This window comes from Carassius gibelio, chromosome B2 (genome assembly GCF_023724105.1).
Source record: "Carassius gibelio isolate Cgi1373 ecotype wild population from Czech Republic chromosome B2, carGib1.2-hapl.c, whole genome shotgun sequence".
NCBI classification, from domain to species: domain Eukaryota; kingdom Metazoa; phylum Chordata; class Actinopteri; order Cypriniformes; family Cyprinidae; genus Carassius; species Carassius gibelio.
This window is the reverse complement of record NC_068397.1, coordinates 20457901-20482607: the sequence shown is the minus strand read 5'-3', so window position 1 is coordinate 20482607 and position 24707 is coordinate 20457901. Positions and strand designations below refer to the sequence as shown.

General features: G+C 37.4%; 3 protein-coding genes across 7 annotated transcripts in view; 1 reads left to right on the top strand and 2 right to left on the bottom strand.

Moving 5' to 3' along the window:
- Nucleotides 1–304: 304 nt before the first annotated feature.
- Nucleotides 305–5123, bottom strand: LOC127950963 (von Willebrand factor C domain-containing protein 2-like). Its single transcript, XM_052548434.1, has 3 exons — nucleotides 4579–5123; nucleotides 2664–2793; nucleotides 305–1147 (listed from the first exon to the last, which is right to left on the bottom strand). Exons 1-3 carry the CDS (start codon nucleotides 4930–4932, stop codon nucleotides 966–968), a joined length of 666 nt encoding a protein of 221 aa, XP_052404394.1. The 5' UTR covers nucleotides 4933–5123; the 3' UTR covers nucleotides 305–965.
- Nucleotides 5124–6354: 1231 nt separating this feature from the next.
- Nucleotides 6355–19358, top strand: ccdc24 (coiled-coil domain containing 24). The gene is made up of 8 exons (XM_052548433.1): nucleotides 6355–6638; nucleotides 8309–8478; nucleotides 11652–11804; nucleotides 11885–11989; nucleotides 14225–14279; nucleotides 17951–18002; nucleotides 18636–18741; nucleotides 18871–19358. Exons 1-8 carry the CDS (start codon nucleotides 6507–6509, stop codon nucleotides 19247–19249), a joined length of 1152 nt encoding a protein of 383 aa, XP_052404393.1. The 5' UTR covers nucleotides 6355–6506; the 3' UTR covers nucleotides 19250–19358.
- The window catches only part of slc6a9 (solute carrier family 6 member 9), a 47642-nt gene continuing 42286 nt past the window's right edge, over nucleotides 19352–24707 (bottom strand). For all 5 annotated transcript variants that reach the window (XM_052548431.1, XM_052548430.1, XM_052548432.1 and 2 more), the window contains one exon: nucleotides 19352–24048. In XM_052548431.1, the coding sequence (XP_052404391.1) occupies nucleotides 23824–24048 (225 nt within the window). In that variant the 3' untranslated portion in view covers nucleotides 19352–23823. The remainder of the gene's footprint in view (nucleotides 24049–24707) is intronic.

Below are 24707 nucleotides of genomic sequence, written 5' to 3'. Positions count from 1 at the left end.
GAATGCCATATTATAAGGTTGTTGTTGTGTGTATGGAATATGGAATCTGTAAAAAGTCATTTATGAGGCAAAACGGATCAGAACAAAGTAATAAATCTCATATTTACACCTGATTCTTTCAACACCCACATTTTACCAGCACCAGTCCAAATCACTGCTCAGGGACATGGCAACTTGTGCAGGAAACTCAATAATCTGCCTCTCAAAAAGTTATTTTTGATGTGACAGATGTTGCAATAAACTAGTAGAAATAACAACACAAACATCCTCTGACTTCATATGTGGGATAATAAGACAAGACACATAGATCAGTTTTGGTTTATTTATATTTGTTTACATTCTGTCAGTGCCGCAAATAACAGTCCTCGAAAAAAAAAAGCAATATTACTACAGCTTTTAAAATGAGGTGTCAGAACAGAAATCAAGCAAAAGTGAGCCTGCTTTATTTAAACAGTACATGATTCATTTTTGATAGGTTTGTTTGGATTTCATGCTACATTAGCTGTTTCCATGCCTGCATGGCAGTAATGTAAGTCTTGCGTTCTCAATACTTTGGTTTTCAGGCTTTTGAAGCAGAAAATAATATAAACATACATGCTACATCATTGTGTAAAAACACCAATAAAAAATGTAGTTTAGCGGATGATCATTGCATTTGCAGATGCAAATGTGCACTACACAGTGCCCAATGTACTGTAGATGTTAATATGTTTGCATGCATGTCCAAAAAGGTGTCTCAGTACTAAGCTCTATTGTCTGTTTTATTAGGAGATACCTCTTAGTAAGTCATTTTACTTTAACAAATGGGTGTTCAATGCTTAGTTAACATAAGAATAATAATAACAGACTAAATAGCTAAATAGCCACCACACTTTCTTCTGCAAGTGTGGTTGGAATATCTGCCCAGTTTTGTTATCCATTGTATAAAGAAGGATGAAAGATGACCCTATTTTTGATCTCTTTTCTCAGTTTAGCCCCTTGTCAGGCTGGCAATTGTGCAAATGGGAACACGTTGCCAAGCGGTTGCCTTCCCAGTAACCCGCATCCTGACCGTCATGACATTGACATTTGGTACAGGAGTCGACCCACACTGGCTCACCTCCAGGGATCACTTGGGTCCTAGAGGCATTCACGTAACAGTTGGGCCCTGGAGTCACAAAGAGAGAGATGATTAATGAGGCCCGTTGCCTGTAGTTAAAGGTGAACTGTGACATTTTTTCAAAGTTAAAATGTGTTTTGCTGTCCCATCCTAATAAACAGAGACAGTTATATGTAAGCAATACATGGGTTGTAAACACAGTGCCACTATTAAAGGAATAGTTCAAACCAAAATGAATATTTTGTCATAATTTAATCAACTTCATGTCGTTCCAAACCTGTGTAAGATTCGTTCTTATGTTGAACACCAAAGAAGATATTTTAGAAGAATTTTGAAACTCCAAACAGTTGTCAGTCCCCATTGACTTACGACTTTACTGTCAACTGTTTGATTAATATTTTTATGTTCAACATAAGAAAGAAACTTATACGGGTTTGGAAACATCATGAGGGTGAGTAAATTATTTTTTGGGTGAACTATTCCTTTAAAAATTTGTTTTGATACTGACAAGCCAGACATAGCACAACTATCTCAACCAATAGTGGGATTTTGGGGCGGGACTATGGGACTGTGTTCCACCAATGGCAGATGGGACAGTGTCCAGAAAACCTTGTTTTTGCAGTTCCATTTGGTGATGCAAGAGATACAGAAATGGAAAACTTCACATTTAAGAGATAATAAGGTGGTTTGGAGCTTTTTCTTACTCTATTGCAATGGTTCTCTGGGTGTTTGCTAAGTGGTTACTTACTAGTCCAAGTCAGAAAAGCCTGTCAAGTGTCTATAATTCTGGATCTTTCCTCTCTTCTAACTCTAAATTCAGATGCTTAGAAAAGTAGCAGAACAATTTCCTCAAAAGTCTGCACAACTTCAGGAGTCATCTAAGTCCTGTGCTGGACAATTTACGTGCAGAATTCAAATATTTAAGGTCAGGTTTTATTGAAAAACCTCAGCAAGCACCGCTAATTAGGAAGCCTTGGAGTGTAGATAATGGCACATTGCTTTTTTAGAGTGTTTAACGCTTGAGATAAGGTTTTACTTTAATTTGGAAGATACTTTAGATTAACAGAAAACTTCATTTAACATTTTCTCCCACAGAGGCCATTTTTATCAACAAAAAAATGCAAAATAATTTGAGGAACTGACCATTTATCACATTGGTGAAGTATATGCTTTGATTTATGCGTGTTGTTTTGGCTGCCTACATGCCTCCCTTATCTTTGCTCTCGGTAAACACTATAATTACCTTCATACTTCATAGTATACAGAGAAAACATTACGGCAGAAGCTCAACTCATATGGAGCGTTATCTTATTTCAGGTGCAGAAACTGGCCTAGCACGTGACCTGGCATCTGAACATTCCCATCTGTTATTGAATGAATTATATTACATACAGAATCATTGCTGAAGACCAAACACAATTGTATTCCTGCATGTGTGTGTTGAGGCTATGAGAATGTCATACTGCGTTAATCGAGACTTGGGCAATTACAGTAAACAGAAGTGTAATAAGCCTTACAAATATGGCACTGTGTTTTTTTTTTTTTCCACTTCTGAAAAACTTACCATCCTTGCACTGAGGGCAGCATTTCCCTGTCTGATAGACTGGGTTAACACATGGTGGAGGGGCACAGTCTGCGACCTGACAGCGGGCAATGCCGTCGCTGTGACAGGTGCACTGCTCACACGCTGACGGCTGTAAATCAAATGCAATCATCAGTTAAAAATAGGTCATCATATGATGCCATTCCACCAAAACACATGTATTACTCTATTCGTTTGAACAGCTTTTTAAAAAGAACCAGCGGGACTATCAAATTGCCAGCTTGTATATACTGACGTTTGTTGTTGTGCCAATCCAGCACTGCGTTTTAATGCCCTACAATATGAAGAAGGTTCACTCCCACACTGCTGTTTAAGTAGGAGCCGCATTACCACCTGTGGCTCAGTGCTGGAGCTTGGGTTAAATGGACTGGAAGAAAATGATGTCAGCTCAGGCGAAGTGTATTCCTTGGAGTCTGTAAGAAGGCTTCAATTTTCCCCTCAGGGATTCCCCATTAGCCATAATAACCAAATCAGGGAGATAATGAAGCACATATAAGCCCTGCTTCTTCCAGGCCTGTGCCACCAAGATAGATTTCATTCTTCAGTACCTCAAACAGAGTATTAAATTGCCCTTTAAGATTTCAGCCCAGTGTACATCAGATTTGTGCTTCACCTTACCTCAGAACAAAAGAATCTGACTGTATTAGCTTTTAACTCACACAGTGCATAACAATGTTCATGAAAGGGTATTTGAACATATTAAACAATTATGCTACAGGAGCAAAGGGCTGCTTTTGTTCCAGCTCAACAAAAAGGTACATTCAACCTATAATTGGAATCTTAAGTCTTCCTGTATCATTGACGTAGTCTACCTTATTTTTTTGTTTACCATGAAAAAGTCTTTGTAATGGTATGTTAGAAACATTTGATTGATTGTCCCCAAATTCTCACATTTAATCTATGTGGATTGCAAGTAATAAACAGTCAACATCTTGACAAGTTAAGACTAGTTTTGCTGTATTACTCAATACCTGTTCCTATGAACAAAGATTACTGTAGTGTTGTGATGAACAAATCATAATCTTTTGAAATGCACGACATGCTTTTCTGCATTCAGAGTTTGGTTAATGCATTAGCAAACAGCACTGGTTTGTGAGCTGTTAAGAAGCATTTTATTAGTTGGACCACGTGAGCTCGACCTATTGCACTAAAATATCTCAGTTGACACTCCTAACTTGCATGCCTACAGATCTGCTCAGCAGATGCGTGTTTATGAAGATACAACAATAAAGGATAATAAGACCTATTTTGGTTGATCCAGTGTTTTAACGAATCGGTTCAGTGAACTATTTAATGACAATCTCACTAATTACACAAGCACGTGTTGCCACCTACTGGCGTTAAGATGTAACCTGCCCAAAAATGTAGAAAATCTCCACCTCTAATTGAGACGTAATTCATTTTAACATTAACCATGTGATGGCGCTAAAAAAATTTAATTGTTCTTTTGGGGCCAATACCAAAACTTTGAAACAATGTCCCCACCTAGCGAAAACGTGACACGACTGAAACGAAAGCCTATTGAGTTAGTAACAAACCTTGAAAAGAAAAAAGGGCCTGTTCAATCATCTTTTAATCAATTATTGCGAATAGATATACGATGTATCTTTAAATCATAAAATAACATTATGATATTTTCTGTATAAATAGATTTATTTTGTCACTGTTTTGTCAAATCAAAATTAATGTATTACAAGTGATTAAACTGCAAGCAATGTGACAAAAAGTTATGGGTTCAACTATTTAGGAGCGCATTTAAAACGACAAATATAAAACCAGAGAACATTCAGACCTGAAGTCCAGTTAGAAATGTAAAAATATCTTTCTTTCTTTTTGTGGACATATGTAGAGTCTTTTCAGACACGTTGGACTTCACCTGAAATTGCTGGCCCAGTTCGTAGACTTCTCCCCCGTGCTCGCAGCCGATCTTCTCGCATCTCGGGCAGCAGTCTGTCGGGTAATGGCTGACATGGATGCAGGCGGCAGGAAGGGATGTGCACTCGGTCCGCGCGCAAGCAGACCCTTCTGCTGTACATTCGCACTGGGTGCAATGATCCGAGTCTAAAAAGTACCATTCGCCCACATAATAAACACTGCCATTCGCCTCACAGGTCGTCTCCTGTTGTCCAGCGACCGAGAAAGCCAAAGCACACTGGCCACTGATCACCAGGGTAAGCCAGCCAAGAAGAAGAAAACTCACCGGGGAACCCCAGAGTACGGCCATGCCCATCACCAAAAACTTCTCAGTCCCTAACCAAGACTTGCAAATGCAGCATAAATAAGAATCGCTGTTATGTTTAAAAACTTGCTATTGCACGCGTCTATTTAACTAAACTACATAAAGTGTTAAATTAATGTCATGGTCAGAATGGACTGTGCGCTTTGGAGGCTGTTGCGCACAGGGACTTTTACGCCTCCTGGGTTATGTTTCAATTTACACGTGACTGCCGAATTCCAGAATATTGATAGGGTGTCGTTTTATGAGGCATTCGCTTTCATTGCAGCTTTGTGTGTCTATTCAGAAACAAAAAAAGGAGAAAAACAATAATATGCAATTTAACTGTTCATTGTTCATTGTCCATCTTGTTGCTATTAGACAGGGAAATAACATCCAGACGATCTTCGGTTCCAGAAACAATTAAATAAATAAATAATGATAATACAAAATATATATTAATAATCATGTCAATCGCAATGGACGTGTATCTTGAACATTTCAAAAAAATGTAATAGGCTATTATGAAAAACCTTTTCAAGTTGCAGAATCCTTTTTTACAAATTCCGTCATTAAGCTCCAGCAAATATAACATTTTAAAAGAATTCAATATTCAATCACTGGGAGGGGAAGCGATGTGCATTTGTAATGTAGTAGAGTGGGTTTGAATGGGTTAATAAATATCACCATCACGCGCATAGACTCATGCAGCCAATCAGTTTGAGTGCGCGAGCTCGTCTCCATGGGAACAGGAATGTTTACGCTGATACAGGAAGCAACGATTGTTCTGGTGAGTGCCTGTCTGTGGTGAATATGCTTGTTCTAAAACTACTGTATATGCTTGCACAAATGTATGCCATCTTAAATCTTACTCAAATCACATTGTTTCATTTTCCTAATGGTTTAAAGCAACCAAATATTAGGTAAACGTTTTATTGAAGAAGTTCTTTAATCAGGTCATAATTGTTTACGAATTATAGGCTATTTATTTATCATGCTCTTTATGTTACCTGCGTGCTGTGTATCAGAGCATCTGAATGCTGTAACGTTAGCTGTGCGCTTTTAACGTTTTTTGTTGTATGTTATTTAACCAACGTTGGTAGCACTTTATTTTACAGTCCTGTTCCTCATGTACGTACTATGAACTTATTATAGTAATTACAATAACTAACGTTATGTAATAACTAGGTACTAACCCTGAACCTAACCCTAAACCTAACCCTACCCCATGTAGTTACCTTGTGTTACCAGAACTTTCTTAGATAAATACACTGTAAGTTCACTATAAGTACATATTAGTACACGTACTGTAAAATAAAGTGCAACCCCAACTTTACACCTATATTACTACGGCTAACTTAGGCTACTACGGTTAGGATTAGGGCTTGTTTTGTGGTTACTTACATTTAATTATGCATAATTCATTGCTTTTAGAATAACTTAGTAAGTACATGTAACATGCGTAACAAGAACACCTTCAAATGAAGTGTTACCGTGTATTTATTTACAGCTAGGTTCCCTCCAGTATGGACTCACCGAATGCACGCCATTGATGAGCTTTTGTGCTTAGCTTTGGAAATAGCGGCATCATGGACAATTTCCAGCGCCTACAATCTGTGTGGAATTTAGTGAAGGAAAATGTTCCCTGCTCTGAGCTTCCTGAGATCCGAGCTGTACTGGGAGAAACACTGATTGATACGTACGCAGAGTTGTATTCAGAGGTAAATAAGTCATATGTATGCATCAGACTGGCAAGACAAAACAAGTACTTGCTGAAAGCACGGATATGGTAGGCATAAAATTTAAAAAAATAACTGCAAGGTCCAGACTACATAATTCATGTCATATCCTTTTGTCAGTCCCTATATTTTCCTTTTGAAAGGTAAGTGGAAACATCCCTCGAGGTGGTGACTGCATATATTTAATAATTTCAGTTAGATTAGGGTGTGGTAACAAATATATTTGGTATATATATATATATATATATATATATAAATGTTTCTTTTAAACATTTGTTCTTTGTAAGGCTATACTAAAAAACAAAAAACAACAACTGAGATCTTTGTCTGTTTAGATCATGTTTGGCACATAAAATTTTGTGCTCTGCATTCATATGCATTAGTGTTTTATAATTTTATGCTCTGAATTACAAAAAAGTCTCTTATGCACTGTTGTGTAACTTTAGCCCGGTTTTCAATTACAGCTCCCAAGAGTGCATTATCTCGTAGATCCTAAGTGCTGCATGGAATGCAAACCTTACTTGTTTCAGATCCGTCTCTTTGGAAGATAAATTGTCTTTTACAAACTGCATAGGCTCTCACTATAGGCAGAAAGTGATGTGCATATGGAAATAGTGGGTGGAAACTTGTCTATGGAAGTTGTATGTAATTCCTCCTTCCTCTAAACACTAAATAGGATTTATGACCTTCTGTTTAAAACCCCCTCTGCTGTTCATATGGACACACCAGATAAGGACTTCTGAATGTGTGTTGAAGCTAAAAAAACCAAAGCAAATAATACTAGTGATCATGATAATGAATTATCTGAGCAAATGCAACCAAGGTCTTCATACTCTGTCAGAAAGTCTGGCGGTTAACAGTTTTTGTATTTTTCTCAGTGCAACCTTTTCGCAGTTATATGATGCAAACAAAGAACAAAACTAAGAAATCTTGTTTTTCTGTCAGTTTTCCTCCCTCCCTTTCTCTCTTTTGCCTCAGAGCTTATCCCTAAGAACATTTATTCAGTAAAAAGATGAAAGTGAATAAACAAGAAAAAAAAATAAAAAATTTCTATCAAAGTTTGCATTAGCTCACCTACATTTTTAAGCCTGCATCCTCGCAGAAATGTTTTTCTGTTGGCTCTGCACATCAAACCTGGTTCTGGAAATAAGTGGAAATAAGAAGAAGCTGGCCTGTGTTCAGCAGAGTTACTTAGGCTTGAAGTTGGTTTCATGCTGGCACAGCAGGATCAAAATTCTCAGGGAGCTGGTTTTACTCTTCCTTGCATTGCCTTCGACAAGCTTTGAAGTGTATTTTCAGTGTCCAAGGGGAAACTTGAAAGTCCCAGGACAGGTGTGGAGTTTGGTAATAGAGTACAGACTTTGTTTGCCAATGCCGTGACAGGCTTTCGTTTCCCTCTCTGGCTTTCCACTGCATGTAGGGCATTTGTGAGAATAATACGTGGATTTTCACTCAGATTTCCAGTTTCTTACGCACATTCCTCTTCAACTCAGCTGAGATTAGAGACACTTATGATGGGATGTTAACCAACTGGCTGTGTTTCTCTAGTTGTAGAGCAGCTTTTAACAGGGACTTGGAAAGTGCAATGTTTTATACAAAGCTGAGCCAAACAGCGTTCTCCTGTAACACTTTACTCTGCTGACCTGTTCTAGGTGGAGATGTGGGAGGAGATTTGGAAGGAACTCTGTTGCTCAGAGAAGGGCAGCAGGCCAGAAGCCCCCAAATTCCCTCTGGCTGACCCCCCGGCTGTTAAAGAGCTGCTAAAAGCTGAGATTCAATTGTTGCTGCTCACATTGAGGGAGAAGGCAGCCAGACAGGGCAGGTGAGGAAGATACAGCATTAGAACACTGATACTCTACTGTTACGCCAACAGACATCAAGCCTCAAACATTAATTCATATCAATTAAAACAAACAAAATTAACATGAAATATTATAACTCTATATTTTTATAGCCTATATAATCTTTTTTTATTCATTAAAAAATATTAAACAGTGTTAATTAATTAGTAGTTTACTGAGCATATGATGATGGGTAATCTTTAAAAATAATATTCAATATCAACAGATACTGTTCTATTTAAAAATAGATAAAAAAAAAAATCTAAATTGGATTAAAATATCATGCCTCCCTACAATGCAGTAATGATTTGATGTAACAATATTACTTATAGAATTAACTGTAACTTGTAGTAATTTTTAAAATGAACATTTCAGATATTCCATTTAAAAATCTGCAGCTGTTAAGTCTCCTTTAAGGATCCCATGTTATAATTGCTTTCCTTCACTTGACGGATGAATGTTCTGACCTTAATGAAGACCCCGAGCATTCTTTTCAGCCGACTGGGAGTGAGTGGCTTTACTTTTGTGAAGAAGCATTGCTTCAAAGAATGCTTGCTAATAAATCCTTGACTTTTAAAGCTGAAGACCAGACATAGAAACACATCACAAAAAGTAAGTGAAGCAGATACGTCAGCAGTAAAGAATATGCTTGGTTTGTTTGTCAGGTCACGTTCTGTTTGCCTTTAAATTTGTAGCAATTTATGATTACATTTCAATTTGTTGCCTAGTGACTTGTCTTTCTAAGGGTTCTTTGTTACAACACAGGCTTTTTGTGGCTCCTTGTCTAATATAACAATGCACTGGGAAGAAGATATTTACAGGTACCAGTCAGGCAGGAGAGGCGGTCTTCTCTCAGCTACCAGCTCGACTGTGAAAAGAATGTCTACACAAGATCTTCTTTTGAAAGGGTTTTAATGTATCACTGTATCACAAAGAGCACATTATTAGCGAGGATTTCACGGGTTTAACAATTGACATTATTCTTTTTAGAATCACTTTTTGGGCCGATTTCTACTTCACTCTTTGAAAAATAAAAAGCTCTCTTTTCAGCCATGGCTTATCAGGAGCAGGTGTTTGGCAAGTTCAGCCCAACAGAAAAAAACAAAAAACACTTTAATTCGTTCTCAAATTGCTGAAACAAATTGGCTCCGTCAGCCAGAAACGAATGTTGCATATGAGCGTTGGGGTGTAAACTTGTTTGGTTTCAATTTCAGCTTATGTTTGTTTGTAACCACATTTCTTGGGTGACGTCATTTAGCTGTTGATCTGCTTTGAGGACAAATCTGGATTACTTCTCTTTCATATTGCTCCAGGTTTGGAGCTTTCCCGCCACCTGATGCTGGACAAAGCCGGAAATCATTGACTCAATACTGTTTTAATGGGCAAGAAAGCTTTGAAAGGAATTGATTTAATGGATCTAGTTAGCGCCTGATGGCCTTTGTGGTCTAAGTCCTTGTCTGTGTGATTTGTTGTGGCTGTATGGAGTCAAACTGCACCTGTGTCTTTATGCTAGGTCTCCTCCGTTCAGTGGGCATTGAAAAAGAACCTTAGCTAATGTGTGAACTGCGAGAGGCTGAGACTTTAAAAGGGAGGTTCTTAAATCTCTGGAGAGTGATACCACAACAAACAGTGCAGGAAGGCTGGAAAGAGATTGTTGTGTGAGAGTTGTGTGCACTGTGTATTTCACATGTAGGTAATTTATCAGTGCAGATGGAGGGGTGGTTTTGAAAGGGCCGATACACGGAGTGATTTTTTTTCTTTTCTCCTCTTTTTGATGTGGCGTTTCCTCTGTGCCATCTTTGTTGGCAGGAGTGGGTCTCCTCCCTCCTCTGTGAACACCGCTAAGCTGCTTACTGGTCTGGGCCCACAATGTAGTCTCTGTTCCTGTCAGGACATCCCCTCTATATGAGCCGAGCAGAGATTGGCATTAGATCTCTGCCTGTTTCGCACGCATTCAGTCAGAGATGCTTGTTAATGTCTTCTGGATCTTTTCATCTGGCTACAAAAGTCCCACAAAGATGTAAACTGTATCCTGTCAGTGCTAAAGAAGAAAGCGGGGAAGACGTGAGCAGGGGTGCGCTGAAAGTGATACACAGCTTTACTGTCTGCGTAATGACTGCGAGAGAGAAAGGACCATCTGCTTGCCTCATCTTTGTTGTATTTCTGGCTATTCAAATGTTTTCCTGTAATATAGTTCTTCTGCCTCATATGTTTGTATTAATAGTTTAAAAGGAAGTAGTTAAAAAGTTCTGGTTGTTTATAAAGGATTGAATGGAAATGGTTAATGACGGGTAAACTAAAGCTGTCAGTTTGCAATTGTTAACACATTTAAGCTTCAATTAAGATGCATTGATTTAATGCATTTCCAAACGCAAACCTTTGTTTAGTTTACAATAACATTTCAAAGTGGACTGTAACATCTAGTCCAAGCTTGAGTTATGGTTGGAAAACTTGGCTGAGGATGAAAGGCCTTTGCTCCCCTGTTGTGTGTTCACTTGTGCCTTCATCCTCTCTCATGCACACAGTGAGGCTGTTTTAATATTGCTGCAAGGACTGAGAGAGCTATTTTATTTCCCACTAAAATATCAACATTCTGTCTTTACTATTTGAGATAATAAAAATTATTTGTAATAGGTGATTATTCATATATATATATATATATATATATATATATATATATATATATATATATATATATATATATATATATATATATATATATATATATATATATACAGTATATATAGACAGATAGATAGATAGATGGCACATGTAACTACAGGCACCCCATAGCTCATTTAGTAAGGCCTCGACACCAAACAAGAAATGCGTTCCTCTTAAATGATATTGTTTTGGATATAATTCAGCATTTTTGTTCATTTTTAGTGCTCTCTTAAACAAGAGAAAATCAATACTATGGAGAAAGAGACTCCCCAAATAGCTTCTTTACATAATGAGACACCGGAGCTATTTTGCCTTAAAATACCTAACAGTGCATTTATTTATAGAATAAACCCAATTAAGTCAAACTTTCTGTTTTATCATTTTAACAAGGAAAAAGTCACTGTCTGTGAGTCACTATGGTAGATGATCTGTGCAGGCACTGTCCACTTTCACCATTCTGCCATTCTCAGTGTCAGTAAATGTGTCTCAGGGATGAAGAGGAGGTCATGGCCCAGTACAGTCCTAGTGTGGTGAGTTACGCACTGAGCAGCAGAAGCACACAGAGACAAGGGAGTCCACGCAGCCGGTGTGAAACCCAATCACCTTCCAGACCACCGTCAAGTCTGAGCGAGACTAGAAGCAGGTTGGTGTTTCAGAAATGTGTATCTGTGAGTGTGCTTGTTCATGAATAATGTTGATAATATTGATTAATACTCTTTTCAGGTCCGTCTCCAGCCTCCCGTCTCACTCCAGTTGTGAAGAAGAAATCAAGGCCTTAAGACACAAGTTAAACATCACCCATATAGATGAGGTTGTGACCCATCTCAGGTGAGCGCATGTGGTCTCTTTAGTCAGTAACTGAACATTTTTGCACTGTTGAGGGAACTGTGGGAAGGGACACTATTCGAAGGGTCTCTTTATATGAAAGTGAGAAACTGAATCACTTTACGAAGTTGTCAACTTAAGGAAGTAATGTTGCTGTCTTGTTGTCTTTGGTGGTGCATTCTCATTTTTTTTTTTTTTTTTTTTAATGATCAGTTACTCAGCCTTTATCAGCAGGAAATATTCCGTACATATTAGCATTTTTATCTCTGGGGGACCCTCAGAATAAAGTGTTTTCAACTACATGTCTACTACCATTATTTATTTATTTTATTATTATACTAACCTCAGACTGAAAATTCTAATATTTGAAAATATATTCAAATAGAAAACAGTTATTTTAAATAGTAAAAATATTTTACTTTGGACCAAATAAATGCTGGCTTGGTGAGAATAAGAGACTTCTTTAAAAACATTCAAAACCTTAGGGTTCAAAAACGTTTGACTGGTAGGTGTATATGCACAGCACCCTTGAGAAAGCTCACGTCAAGTGCTCTGCCCTTTGGAGTGAGTAGAGCACAGAAATACTCATTTCAAATGGAAGTCACCCAGAGTACGAGTAAATGCTATTATAACTGAGGATAGCTTTGAGCTTATTATGAAAACTATGAACAACACAGTAAATGTCAGACCTAATTCCATGCATACAACAAACACAATTACTTTTTTATCAAGCAGATAACATTGGAATCATCTGTTTACACCTGAGGCCATGTACATAATGTAATGACTTTTTAGCCAGCGAGATCGTCCGTTTGCAGTTTGATCCTGTTGCGCAGTGAAGTTAATATTGTGGAACATACATTCCTCAGGGCAGAATTCTCCCTTCTTTGCTCAACATGTGCTCATGCTGACTGTGGATTCAGACCAGACACGCTCCTTCTTGTGCAAACATGCTGTTGTGAGAATAAAGTGTTGGACTGCCTCACCGTCCTTGCTTTTTGCCTCTTTCCAAGTCTGCTCATGCTCTCACACACCTTCATCTAGGATTATTTTACCTACTGCTGGTTTGAAATCACCGTCTACATTTTGAATTTAAGGTTGTTTGCAAGCTCATACATATGCTACCAGTCAAATGTTTGAACAGACTTGACTGAACTAGTGTCTCTCGATCTTAAAAAGCTTTTCATCTGAAGCCATAAGTTTAAATGCTTGAATTTAAATTGGCTTCAGAATAAGTTTACATTTGAAATTAATGAATTAATTATTTCACATTATTTATGAAGTTATAATGTATTTATTATTAATTTGTTATTATTATTTAGTATTTATCATTATTGAATTATTTTATTTAAATAAACTAAAGGTTTGAAATTATTTAATTTTATTTAATCAAATGTATAACATTTTTTAATTAATTAATGACATTTTATTAAGTAAGTATTTAACAATATAAATGTATTTATTTATTTATTAAATACCATGTGCTTTTAATTACTAATATGACCATTTCTTACTGCCTCAGTACGTTACAAGGGAAGAGACCCTCTTGAAGTTCTCTCTCACTCTGTCCTAAAGCCTTTCTCTTCAGACCCCTCGCTCAACTCCTTACCTCTCTCTCTTGCCTACCTCTCATCCTCTCCTTCTCCTCCCAGCCAAGAGGAATGCAAACAGTACATCCTGCTCAGCGGGGCAGCAGGGTATTGAGATAGAGGGAGGGGAACTGAAGAGAGCCACCCGATCTATCCCTCCATCAGAACAAAAGACCTCATTGTGAGCAAATGAATACCAGACCCTGACATAAGCAAGATTCCTTGGCTTTAATAGAAAAGTGAAGGGAGTTTAAGTGACTACAACAGTTATGTAACAGAGAAGTAGGCCAGTTTTCGGTCCCCACTTATCTGGAAAAGAATTCACGGTGCAGTGTCCAGTTCAGACGAAAACTCTTTTTACTGATTTAACTTGTTTAAGAGTAATTCAAGATGTCAAGTTTTGTATGAAGTAGTTAAATGAGAAGCAGTCCCCTGTTTCTTGGCAGTACATAATGGAGCAGAATGTTGATAGTTCTTTATGGTTGCCATTATGAACATTATTCTTTGAATTAAATATATAATACCACTTAAAACTATGTCTTTTTTGTTTGTTTGTATTTTTCCCAATCCACTTAAAGTCTGTCGATTTAGACTACATACTGTATTTAGACTTGATCCTTTATAATATAAGGTCTTGTTCGATTGACAGGTCAGTCATAACTGAAGAATCTGAAGCACTGAAAAGAGACGTGCAGATCCTGCAGGTAAGGACTCATTTAGCCAATAAATACTGGGTTTGGTTGGTATATATGAGCACTTTGTGGTTTCTGCATAGAAAAAGAAAATGCTTTCAGATTGGTCAAAGTTTAGATCTCCCTTTTGACCTGCACCATTTTTATTTTTTAGTGAAAGAAGTATTGGAATGAATGAATGAGGCATTTATATAGCGCTTTTATTGTGTATTGCTGTACAACCAAAGCGCTTTACAATCATATACTAGTATACAGATATACATATACAGCTCTGATTGCTGTAACCCTGTGGAACTGCTTTTACTGATTAAACAAACTGCTTATTAATTGTTTTCAATTATCTTAGTTTGGTACAAATGAAAAATTGGAGTGAATTTGTATATTGACTCTCCTTAAGTTTCTGCCTTTGAGAATGAGACAGCTGCCCTTATATATATTTGCTTATATTTTCATTAAGAAAAAAATCGCAGTGCTTTACACAACAGTGTCCAAATAGTGTTACCTACTATAATAATCTCAATAGTGCTTTTATTTGCTGAAGAAAGTAAATGCAAAAATCACTGCTATGATGCTTCAGTGTTGTGATTGGTTACTAGAATCAGTGTTATTTGGTATTGTTTATATACTATTAATAATAGCTTTTTTATTTTCAATCTTCAGTTTTAGTTTAAGATATACTATTCTTATTATTTGGTTTGTAATAATAAGCAATTCTATCCTTACCAGTAACAATGAAAATATCTACTAATAACAATGTTTAATTATGTACAGAACCACTAAGTATTTTCCGCACTATAAGTTGCACTTTTTTTTCATAGTTTGGCTTATTTATCAAAATTAATTTGACATTGACCGAGAGAAATGAACCAAGAGAAAACGCCCTCTCGTGGCTGTAGACCGTAATGTTTTCTCTTGGTTCTTGGTTCTAAATAAATGCAATTATAGTCCAGTGTGACTTATATATGTTTTTTTTTTTCTCATCATGACGTATTTTTGGACTGATGCGACTTATACTCAGGTGCGACTTATAGTTCGAAAATACGGTACTTCTATAATTGCACATTATGAACACTAATGTAAAGTGTGAAATAAAGAACAGTTGTTCCTTTTGATGTGATACACACGCAGCTGGCAAATGGATATTCATGCATCAGCTACCATCATATGTTTTTCATAATGGATCACTGAGCATTTCTACTGTCTGAAAACTCATATGTTAAACTAGCTCTTAAAGATCCAGAGATGATTGGTGCAGGAAGTTTCCCATCAGTGCAGCTAAACATTGATCTCCTCTCAATCAGCCAGAGGAGCTTCAGGTTTCTACTGAACCTCATCTCATCCAAACTTCAGTTTCTCTTTGGAAAAGTGCAGAGCTCAGCCACAGATGCAAAGCAAATGAGAGCACCATTTGGTTTTGTTTAACACATACTATTTGAGGCATTCTATCCGGACGACTGGACACATACAATACGAATCCAGTCCACCACCCACTGTGAAATCTCATCCTGCTAAGCATCACATATGTTCTGATTGGCTGTGATTGCATCATGTAACACAGCAGTTTCAAGTTCGAGGTGGACAGACAAATTGCTTCTTGCTGGAAACTTGCCTCATCAAACTGCGCTGCTCTTGAAGTTCACCTAAATCCACAGGCACATTATTGACAGTGCAAAACCAGGGCATAGTGTTCCCTCTGGACTGGAATGTGTTCTGTCACGTACCATTACATTTGATGCTGAAGAAATGAAACGGTTCCTCCGGTGTACAACGTCTTTGGGGAGAAGTCAATTTAATCTGAATGCTGTTAATCAGAATATTAGTGCCAGTCAAGAATTTAATGTTTGATTTAGACCAGTCGTTCTCAATCAGGGGCCTGGGGACCACTGGGGACGCAGCACAAAGGGGCACACGAGATGGCTTTGAATTGTTTAAAATAATAAAACAGATTTAAAATAAGCAAAAACGCAGCATGTAAACTAACTTCATGTTTCTAATTCACTATTTCTTCCTGCAACAAGAACCACAAGACCAGGATTTTCATATTTTTGGAAAACTTGGATACATTTTGAAAGTGGGATAGACCTGGAAAAGTCATGGAAATTAAATCTTTACTGTAGTTTTGTTGAGTTTTAGTTTATTTGTTGCCAGGGGCTATGCACATTAATAACCATGTCTGTAAATGTGCCAGAATAAGCCAAAATAGCGATTTTACTAGGTGAGTAAATTATGAATTTAATTTGTTTTCATTTTAAATATTAACATATTTGCCACAGCAGTGTTTTGAGATACTATTACTATTATTTGTCTTGTTTGTTTTGTTTTGGTCATTATTATATGTGTTTTATTCAATTAAAGTAGGTTTATTTAGTTTCAGTCATTTTAGTAGGCTACCTCAATATCAAATGCCTTGGCAACTAGCTGAAATAATTTCTATTTTATTTCGGTTCGTGTGTTCACACTTAATTTAAGGTCCAGTACTCGCTATTAACAAACCGTTAACTATGACTTCTGCCTCAACAAATTCCTAATTTGCTGTTTATTAATAGTAAGTAAGTAGTAAGTTGTTAAGGTAAGGTTTTGGGTAGGATTAGGGGTGTAGAATATGGTCATGCAGAATATGTGCTTTATAAGTACCAATAAGCAGCCAATATCTTAATATTATAAAATAATATAAGATATAATATAAATAATAACGAAAAAAATAAATATAAGAATGAGAAAAGCAACTAATAAAAACATTTAGTGAGAATTGGTCCCTGTAGTAAAGAGTTACAATTTATGTTTATTGTAAGTATTTATTAATTTTATTTTTTAGTTTTAGTTAATGATAAATAGGCCTGTTCCATGAACTGACATCGACTCATCTGACTCTGGGCCATATTGAGTGTGGAGGGAGTGTGTCAGTGGGCGTCCTGTCTCCCTCTGCTCTTAGATTTCAGTGACCGGCCTCATAACTGTGGCTGTGGTATTTTTTTTCCAGCTGGATTCTGGGGTTTCTTCTGCTGGCCACAGACCGCAGGGCTAAATTGAATAGCGTCCCGTACGCTGGCAGTGAGGGCGCTCTGTTTGTTTTCGTCTCATTTTAAAGGATGAGAGTATAATGCATGTGCTGGACAGTAAGCATGACTCCACATGATATAGCAGTGACTCAGAGAAATTAAACCGAGGCAGCAGGCAGATTGGTGTATTAATAGTACTCCCTGCCATATAACGTGGGCTAATGGAGATCCATGACTTTGCAGCAGAAGCATGTGGTTTGGAGTTCAGTTTTAAGAGCTCAGTCTCAGTGGAGCAGTGCTGTGTGAGCTCTGGATCTGCTTCAACCACACAATTATAATGAAGCTCCAAAGACAAAGCCTGACTAAAACTGTCACCTTTTTTTGATTGAGTAAAACACTTTATTGTAAGGTGTCCTTGTTCCACGTTACATGTACTTACTAATATAATAACAATAAATTACAGAAACTATAGTACCATATTGTATGTACTTGTTGTACTTACATACGTAATTACACTAAGATGGTTTGCTGCTCTCACAGGGTGGTCTGCTGACTGGTTTTAGAGGGGTTTTTGTTTTCACCAGTCTTCAGCTAAACACCAGCATGGCCAGACTGTGAGACTTTAATAAACCAGCAGAATCTGAGTAGAAATCCTTTGACTTGTGTTGATGTGTTTTATCACAGGAAAACCTTGAGACTGAGAGAGCCAGTGCTCAGACAGAACCCAGTGTAGCAGGTATGTGGTTATTAATCTTGAGTTTTCATGCAATTCTGTCTCAGACAAAAGCCTACTGACAGACTGAACTAAAACAAGACTGCATACTTAACTATGCCCTGCAGCCTCTTTTGTTGAGCCATCCTACTGCATCATTTTTCCTGATAATCATAACGTCATAATGACCATTAAATCATCTTGTTATAACCCTTTACAATTCTCCAGATGTGAAGTGGCCTTTTGAATTGTGTGTCACCACCATCTAGTGGATCACCACTGAAGCAAGTTTTCCTGTTTAACTCCTGGCTGATGAAAAACTGTCAGCCTATGTGTGATATGCAGTTTCTTTTGATTGTATAGACAAGAACTAACCTAAACCTAAAAACTAAAACAAGATAAATCAGTAACTCTGCCGTCTCAAAGAAAAATGGTTTTCCAACCACTCATAAGTACGACTTGTCAGTAATCATGATTACAATCTTCAATCCACAAAGATCAATCTACTCAGACCAGAATGCTTTTCAACGAAAGTAATAACGCAGAATTCTCTCTTTTTGACTAGAATAGAATTTTCCCCAAGGTGATCATAAAAAGGTTTGTGGTGAAACAGACTACCCGTCACTGATTTTTATTGTTTTTTCTTTTGGCTTTCAGAGCTCAAAGAGGAACGGAGACTCATTCAGAGGAATCTGAACGAACAGAGTTTAATAACCAACAACACAAATAATCAGAGTACAAGAAACCCACACATCCACATAAGGTCAGATCAGCTTTCTAGAACTGAGAAAAATGCAAAGTCCTGTAGCTGTGTGTGTGTGTGTGTGTTTGTGTGTGTGTACATTTAAAAATGTATGCCTATGCTATATACTAAATATCTTTTATTTTATAGGGAGACATGCAAACCTGTTCTCTCTGAAAATTATTTGGAAGGACCAATACCATGCAAACCATGTCCACCCATAGACGTAAACCACATCAGGAATGCTCCGCCACTAATGAGCACCCCAAGTGCTCAGTCCACGATCCACATTTCTGCTTTGAAACAAGGGGACAAAGACTGCAAGTACAGAGCAAATTCACTAAGGGCTTCAACCTTCAGACTGGTCCCAGCAGCCTCGGTCCAAGCATCCGGTTCTGTAAAAGACTTATTCCTAAAGATGGAGGTGACTAAAAATAGTGAGCTAGTGTGTCTCCAGCCCGCTCCTCCTGCAGTGCAGAGAACAGCCAGCAGGGGGCAGAAGGGGAGCAGACGGCTGTGTGTTCCCTAGTCTGAAGGACTGCTCAGTTCTCTGTGAGAATCACTGTCAGACATCCAAACTGTTCAATGCACATAGGAAAAAACCCACAGTGATAAAACACAAACCACAATCTGATCTTTAAAATAAACTTTATTTACCATTTCAAATTGAACAGTTTACAGCTGACACGACTAAGACAATTTCAATGCTGTTTGGCCCTAATATTGAAAAGACACATGGTTAGATACCGTTTGTTTGATTAAGTACTGAGCTCATGTCATTCTACTTCAGTTTTATATTGCCATGAGCACGGAAGTACACACACACATACTATTGTAAAGACATCACTTCTTTTAGGATGCAGCACATGGGAGAGGAACGTTTTATTTTTTGCATTATATTCTGTTGCTTTCAAACATATTTTTAAAGTGTGGTAACACCATGAAAATACACGATACTGCTGACATTAACCAAAATAATTCCGTTTCAATTTAAATATGCTGATTCTGTTTATAGTTTTAATTAATACATTGATAAAACTGTCCTCAGTGGATATTTCCATCTCGGACCTAAAGGTATTTGTGTTCATAATTTTCACCAAATTCGAGTATTTAAGGTGTATGCCGTCACAATTAAATTTACATTAAGAAATATCCAGGCCAAATTTGGAGCAAATTCCATTTAAAAGTGTTCAGTTCTTCTCTGAAACATTGTCTTACTATACCCAAATAAAATTTCGTTATTAAATTTTGATCATTTTAAATGCATTTTTATATATATATATATATATATATATATATATATATATATATATATATATAATTGGCACGTGTCTAGGTAATTAAATGTGCTTTCTCTGCTTCCTTTCCTTTTTGTGCATAATACATGAAACTGGATCACAGGTCGACAGAAATGCTCTTAAAGGGTTTGCAGCACTACAAATACACTTGTGTACAATACTGAGATAAAATACAGCTATAGACTGTGTCCTTCATCATCAATAAACGATTTCTGTTTGACTAGACGCTGATGTAAAAAGCATTTCTGTTTTTTTACAAGTTTCAGTAAAAAGTCTTCGTTTGGCAATGAGTTTGAGATCAGCTGGCTGGAGGGAAAATGTAGTGTCACTGAACATAGCTAAAAATGATGGTAAAATACAGTTTTAGTACTATAAAAAATAAAAAGGAAAAAATCTCTTACAAAGGTAGATTCTGCTTGTTAAATGGAGAAAAAACGGATAATTACAGTACATACTGATTAAAATTACATGACATCAATAGTGACAGTAACATGAACTAGGTTTGACTCAGCAGTTGAACGTCCACTACACAGAACACTCTGTACACACAACATTAACTACGTTACAATAAGAAATAAAGTAAAAACAACTAAAAAATAAACCCTACTACAGCAACCCACCCTGATAAAAACAGAAAACATAAACATACACATCAGTTGAGTTTTTGTCTTTTTTTTTTGTCTTACTTTTTTTACATTACTGTACAATGGAGAGAGGTGGGGAACAGTGCAAGAACGGCACTGATGCATAACATGTCTATTGTTAAAAATAGTTTGCGTGTCAAGGTCAGCATCACAGTACCTAGAGACAGACACATGGTCTTCATGCCACGTTCAAGAAAAATGAGAGGGCTTCAATCTTGTGCATTCACATTTCCGACAGCGATTAATCATAATGTAGCTACTGCGCACGTAGCCAGCTAAAGTGAACCAGTAAATAAAAGTGCTGTTAGTCTCACGTCACCTAAACTGCTGCTCTAATCTACTGCACTAACTTTCTAACAGAGGTAAAGCTAGAGTTTGTGACCTGCAGGTATGCTTGTGCTAAGACCAATGAACCTCTAACTACTCCCCTGAGTGTCCGATACCTCCTGTTAGGCAGCAGGGTTACTTTTATTCTTCTCTCTTTTTCCCTACTTCTTAAAGTTAGATTGTGTTTTGTATATTTTTGGATAAAAAAAAAAATTATATATATATATACCTTCATGCAAAGATTAATAAAATGTAAAAATAACAATGACGTAGACTATTATGCCATCAGGTTTTTGAATACTGACTTTAACTGTGACCTGCTCCATCATTTTGAGTCATTTTGGCCCAGAAACAGTTTTATTCAGTGAAAGAACTATCTCAAACAAATATCAAAAACACTTTCAAAAACGTATTTGTTCATAATCCATAACGAAACTCTAATTAAATGGTGCTGTCATGAAAACTGACATCTTTTGATAGAATCTGGAGATTTATTCGAGCTTATGCTAAATAAGACATCAATTACATGTGTTTACGGTGTATTTATATGCTCTTCTTTTAGCAGTCGCCACTGAGGTAAAAGTTAACGTAACGTAACATTGTGCGCAAGCTGTTACATTCACGTTTCAACATGATTACATGAGACATGACAAATTTAGTAAGTTCTTTCAACATAGCTTCTGATGTTTAATTTTTAACTAGTAGTAAAGAAAACACGATGATCATTTCTTTCGCTCCATGCTACCTTTAAACTAAGGCAGCTTTAGTGATCTATGACATCAAAATGAAGTTCGAATTTCTAAATTAAATTAAGCTAATTTAAAAGATGAGACTTTGTATTATCTAACTTCGTATTATCAAAATGAATGCAACCAAGCATTTCTTTGCCTCATTCCGACTCAAAGTGAAGGAGCACATCACAACACAGGAGAGAAATACCAAATGAACTATTTTGTATCGACTATATACAGAGATTCACTGTTTAATCAGAAGTCTCGATACGTGATGCGTCAGCACATTAGCAGCTGCTTTGCCAGACTTCCTGTTTAAAGGCGTCAGGCAACATCCCAGACAAATTCACAGTATAACCAGGACTCTTCTTCCATGTATATGTGCCACTACAACCATATGCATCATAAGGGGCCTTGTTGAAATGTCACTGGAATGATATGATTCACGATTTACATATAATTGGCTGAAGTATGATTGGCGTGTATTTGGGGAAGGGCTCCGAGCTCGGGAATGGCCCGAACCTAGAGTACCTCCCTCCTTGTATAAGTGTAAAATGAACTGGAAGTGAGGGGATGTGGAGGAGGAGGGATGCTGATAAACCATCAATGGACAGAGGTAAGTCAGCTGTATTTATACTATGGAGTTGATTAAATTGATTGTGTTCCACTGGTGTTTGATTAGGCTAAGTATCTGATAGTTTGACCTTTTATTTGTCCAATAAGTCTTTATAATGTTGTTTTAAAACACTAGGCCAAAAAAGCTGACTTCCCCAACGATTTCACTAACTAACCACAGTGATTTTTGACTGATGCTATGTTTACTTCTGGTCGTTCCACATGCAACCTTGAGTTACATCTTTTGCAGTGTTTCGATGACACGACCTTTCATTTCAGCACAGCCAGATGCCTTTAAATGACACATACACACCAGTTCAAGTCTCTTAACACATATAGACAGCAAAAAATACACACAAACATCCCAACTAAATCAGAACACAAAGGTCTGTGCACGTTTTTGGTAACATGCCTCTTTTTCCGTGTGGAGCGGGGTTAGTGTGCATACTACAGTACTGAATCTAATGAGGAACTAGCTGCTTCTGTTATCGCACACATGTTCCCCTCGCTCAGGAGATGCCTCGGCTCGAGATGCCCGGAAGACTAGACAGATTTGGCATTTCATGTGGAAGTTCCTACATGAAAACCCCCTCTCCTTTTTGTCAAATACTCAAGATCAGCAATAAGTCATCTCAAGGTGTTGGAAAGGTTTTGCAAAAAAGCAAATTGTGTGTAACCCTGAGCATGGGCTTGAGTAGTTATATGCCTCGGTCCAGATACCTCAGTCAGTAAGAGCTTAAGACCAAATATCCTTTGTTTTGTATTTGTGCTCTCACTTACATTGAAATAAAGTTGATATTCTCTTGGCCTATGCTTATTGGTATCAGCCAGTCTACTTTTGTCTAACAAAAGTGTTAGCTCCAAAATTGAGTGGAAATCTAGTCAATGGATAACAGACTTTTTTGATTTCTAGTTTTAAGTGGATTTTGAGTTATTATGGTGTTAAAAGGTCATGTAACATGCATTATATCATGTACTGGCATTACATTGACCATCAGCCACCCTGCTCTCAGACATCTACATTGGCCATACTGGCTTATGAATGAGATGTTCCCCAAACAAGAAACTGAAAATAACACTCCATTTAACAGTGCTATTAAAACATTGCCACAAAGAATATTTGGTCTTCAGCTATTAAACCTGACCAGCACTGCCACCACTGTACACATCAGCCAAGTCCCACTGTAGCTCCTGCTGCCGCTACAGTCACATTTCCAGACTACTCAACACAGAGTGAAAATATTGTACAATGCGCTATATACACACTGCGTGTATGCAAACACTTCCTTTTACATGAACGTCTTTTTTTTTAAGACTGCAGTATTAAATTAAGTGAACAAAAAGAAAAAGGTTTTGGATGACAACCAATTTCTCTAGAGGTTAGATTTCATAAAGCCCTTACAATATGTAAAGGTCTCCAGTGAGAGTGGCCTGTCCCGCAGTGTGGGAATGGGAACCGTCCTGGGGGGAGGGTGGGGAGGGGCTCCTCTATGCGCTTGGTGAGGGGTTTAATGTGGAGCCGTTGCTTCCTGGGATGGTCAAACCGATCTCATCCTCTTTCTCCTTGAGTTTCTCTTTACCCTCATCCTTCAGGTCTTCTTTGAGAGGGCACACCTCCACTGACTCAGGGCCTGTAGTGGCGTATCGGCCCTTGCGGTGCTCCTGGAGAGCCGGGCCCCAGTCTGGGTCAGGCTTCACGGAGTTCTTCAAACGCTGCAGAGGTAAGAGTCGATTTATCAACTGTTGTGATGTAGGATTGACATATTTTAAAGCTAAACCTACATCATTTTTCAGGAAAGTAGTTGTACCATGATTAACTTTTTTCTTAAGGCATATTCAAACCAAGAACAAAATGTAAAACGCAGACCAGATATTCAATAGCGTGAACAAAGAGGAAATTTACTCCAATACTATAAGTGGCACAATGCACTGGCTGCTCCGACATTTTCCAAAATAGTAAAGAAAATAAAGTCTGTACAAAACATCCAGAATAAAATAACATTAGAGATTAAGTAATAATTAAGTCATTTTTTATGCAGCATCGGTAGATGGTACAATACATTGAAACAAGTGCAGAAGCAAGTTTTAAAGGGATAGTTCACCCAAAAATGACCCTGCATAGACAGCAACGCAACTGCCAAATTCAAGACCCAGAAAGGTAGTAAGGAAATTGTTAAAATAGTGCACGTGACATCAATGGTTTAACCGTAATTTTATGAAGCTAAGAGAATAATTTTTTGTGCACAAAGAAAACCCAAATAACGGCTTTATTCAACAATTTCTTATTTTCCTGTGTAAGTCCTTGGTGCACGTTCACGAGTGTACCACGATGCATGTGTGAGATGCTGCTGATGGCGCTCTGACGTAGAACA

What these genes read in the sequence shown, in the direction of transcription:
- LOC127950963 (XM_052548434.1), bottom strand. Translation starts at nt 4,932, where the DNA reads ATGGGCATGGCCGTACTCTGGGGTTCCCCGGTGAGTTTTCTTCTTCTT. An exon ending in AACTGGGCCAGCAATTTCAG is followed by an intron (nt 2,794 to 4,578) that starts GTGAAGTCCAAC and finishes TTTGATTTACAG; the next exon opens with CCGTCAGCGTGTGAGCAGTG. An exon ending in CTGCCCTCAGTGCAAGGATG is followed by an intron (nt 1,148 to 2,663) that starts GTAAGTTTTTCA and finishes TTGTGACTCCAG; the next exon opens with GGCCCAACTGTTACGTGAAT.
- ccdc24 (XM_052548433.1), top strand. Translation starts at nt 6,507, where the DNA reads ATGGACAATTTCCAGCGCCTACAATCTGTGTGGAATTTAGTGAAGGAA. An exon ending in AAGGCAGCCAGACAGGGCAG is followed by an intron (nt 8,479 to 11,651) that starts GTGAGGAAGATA and finishes AATGTGTCTCAG; the next exon opens with GGATGAAGAGGAGGTCATGG. An exon ending in GAGACGTGCAGATCCTGCAG is followed by an intron (nt 14,280 to 17,950) that starts GTAAGGACTCAT and finishes GTTTTATCACAG; the next exon opens with GAAAACCTTGAGACTGAGAG.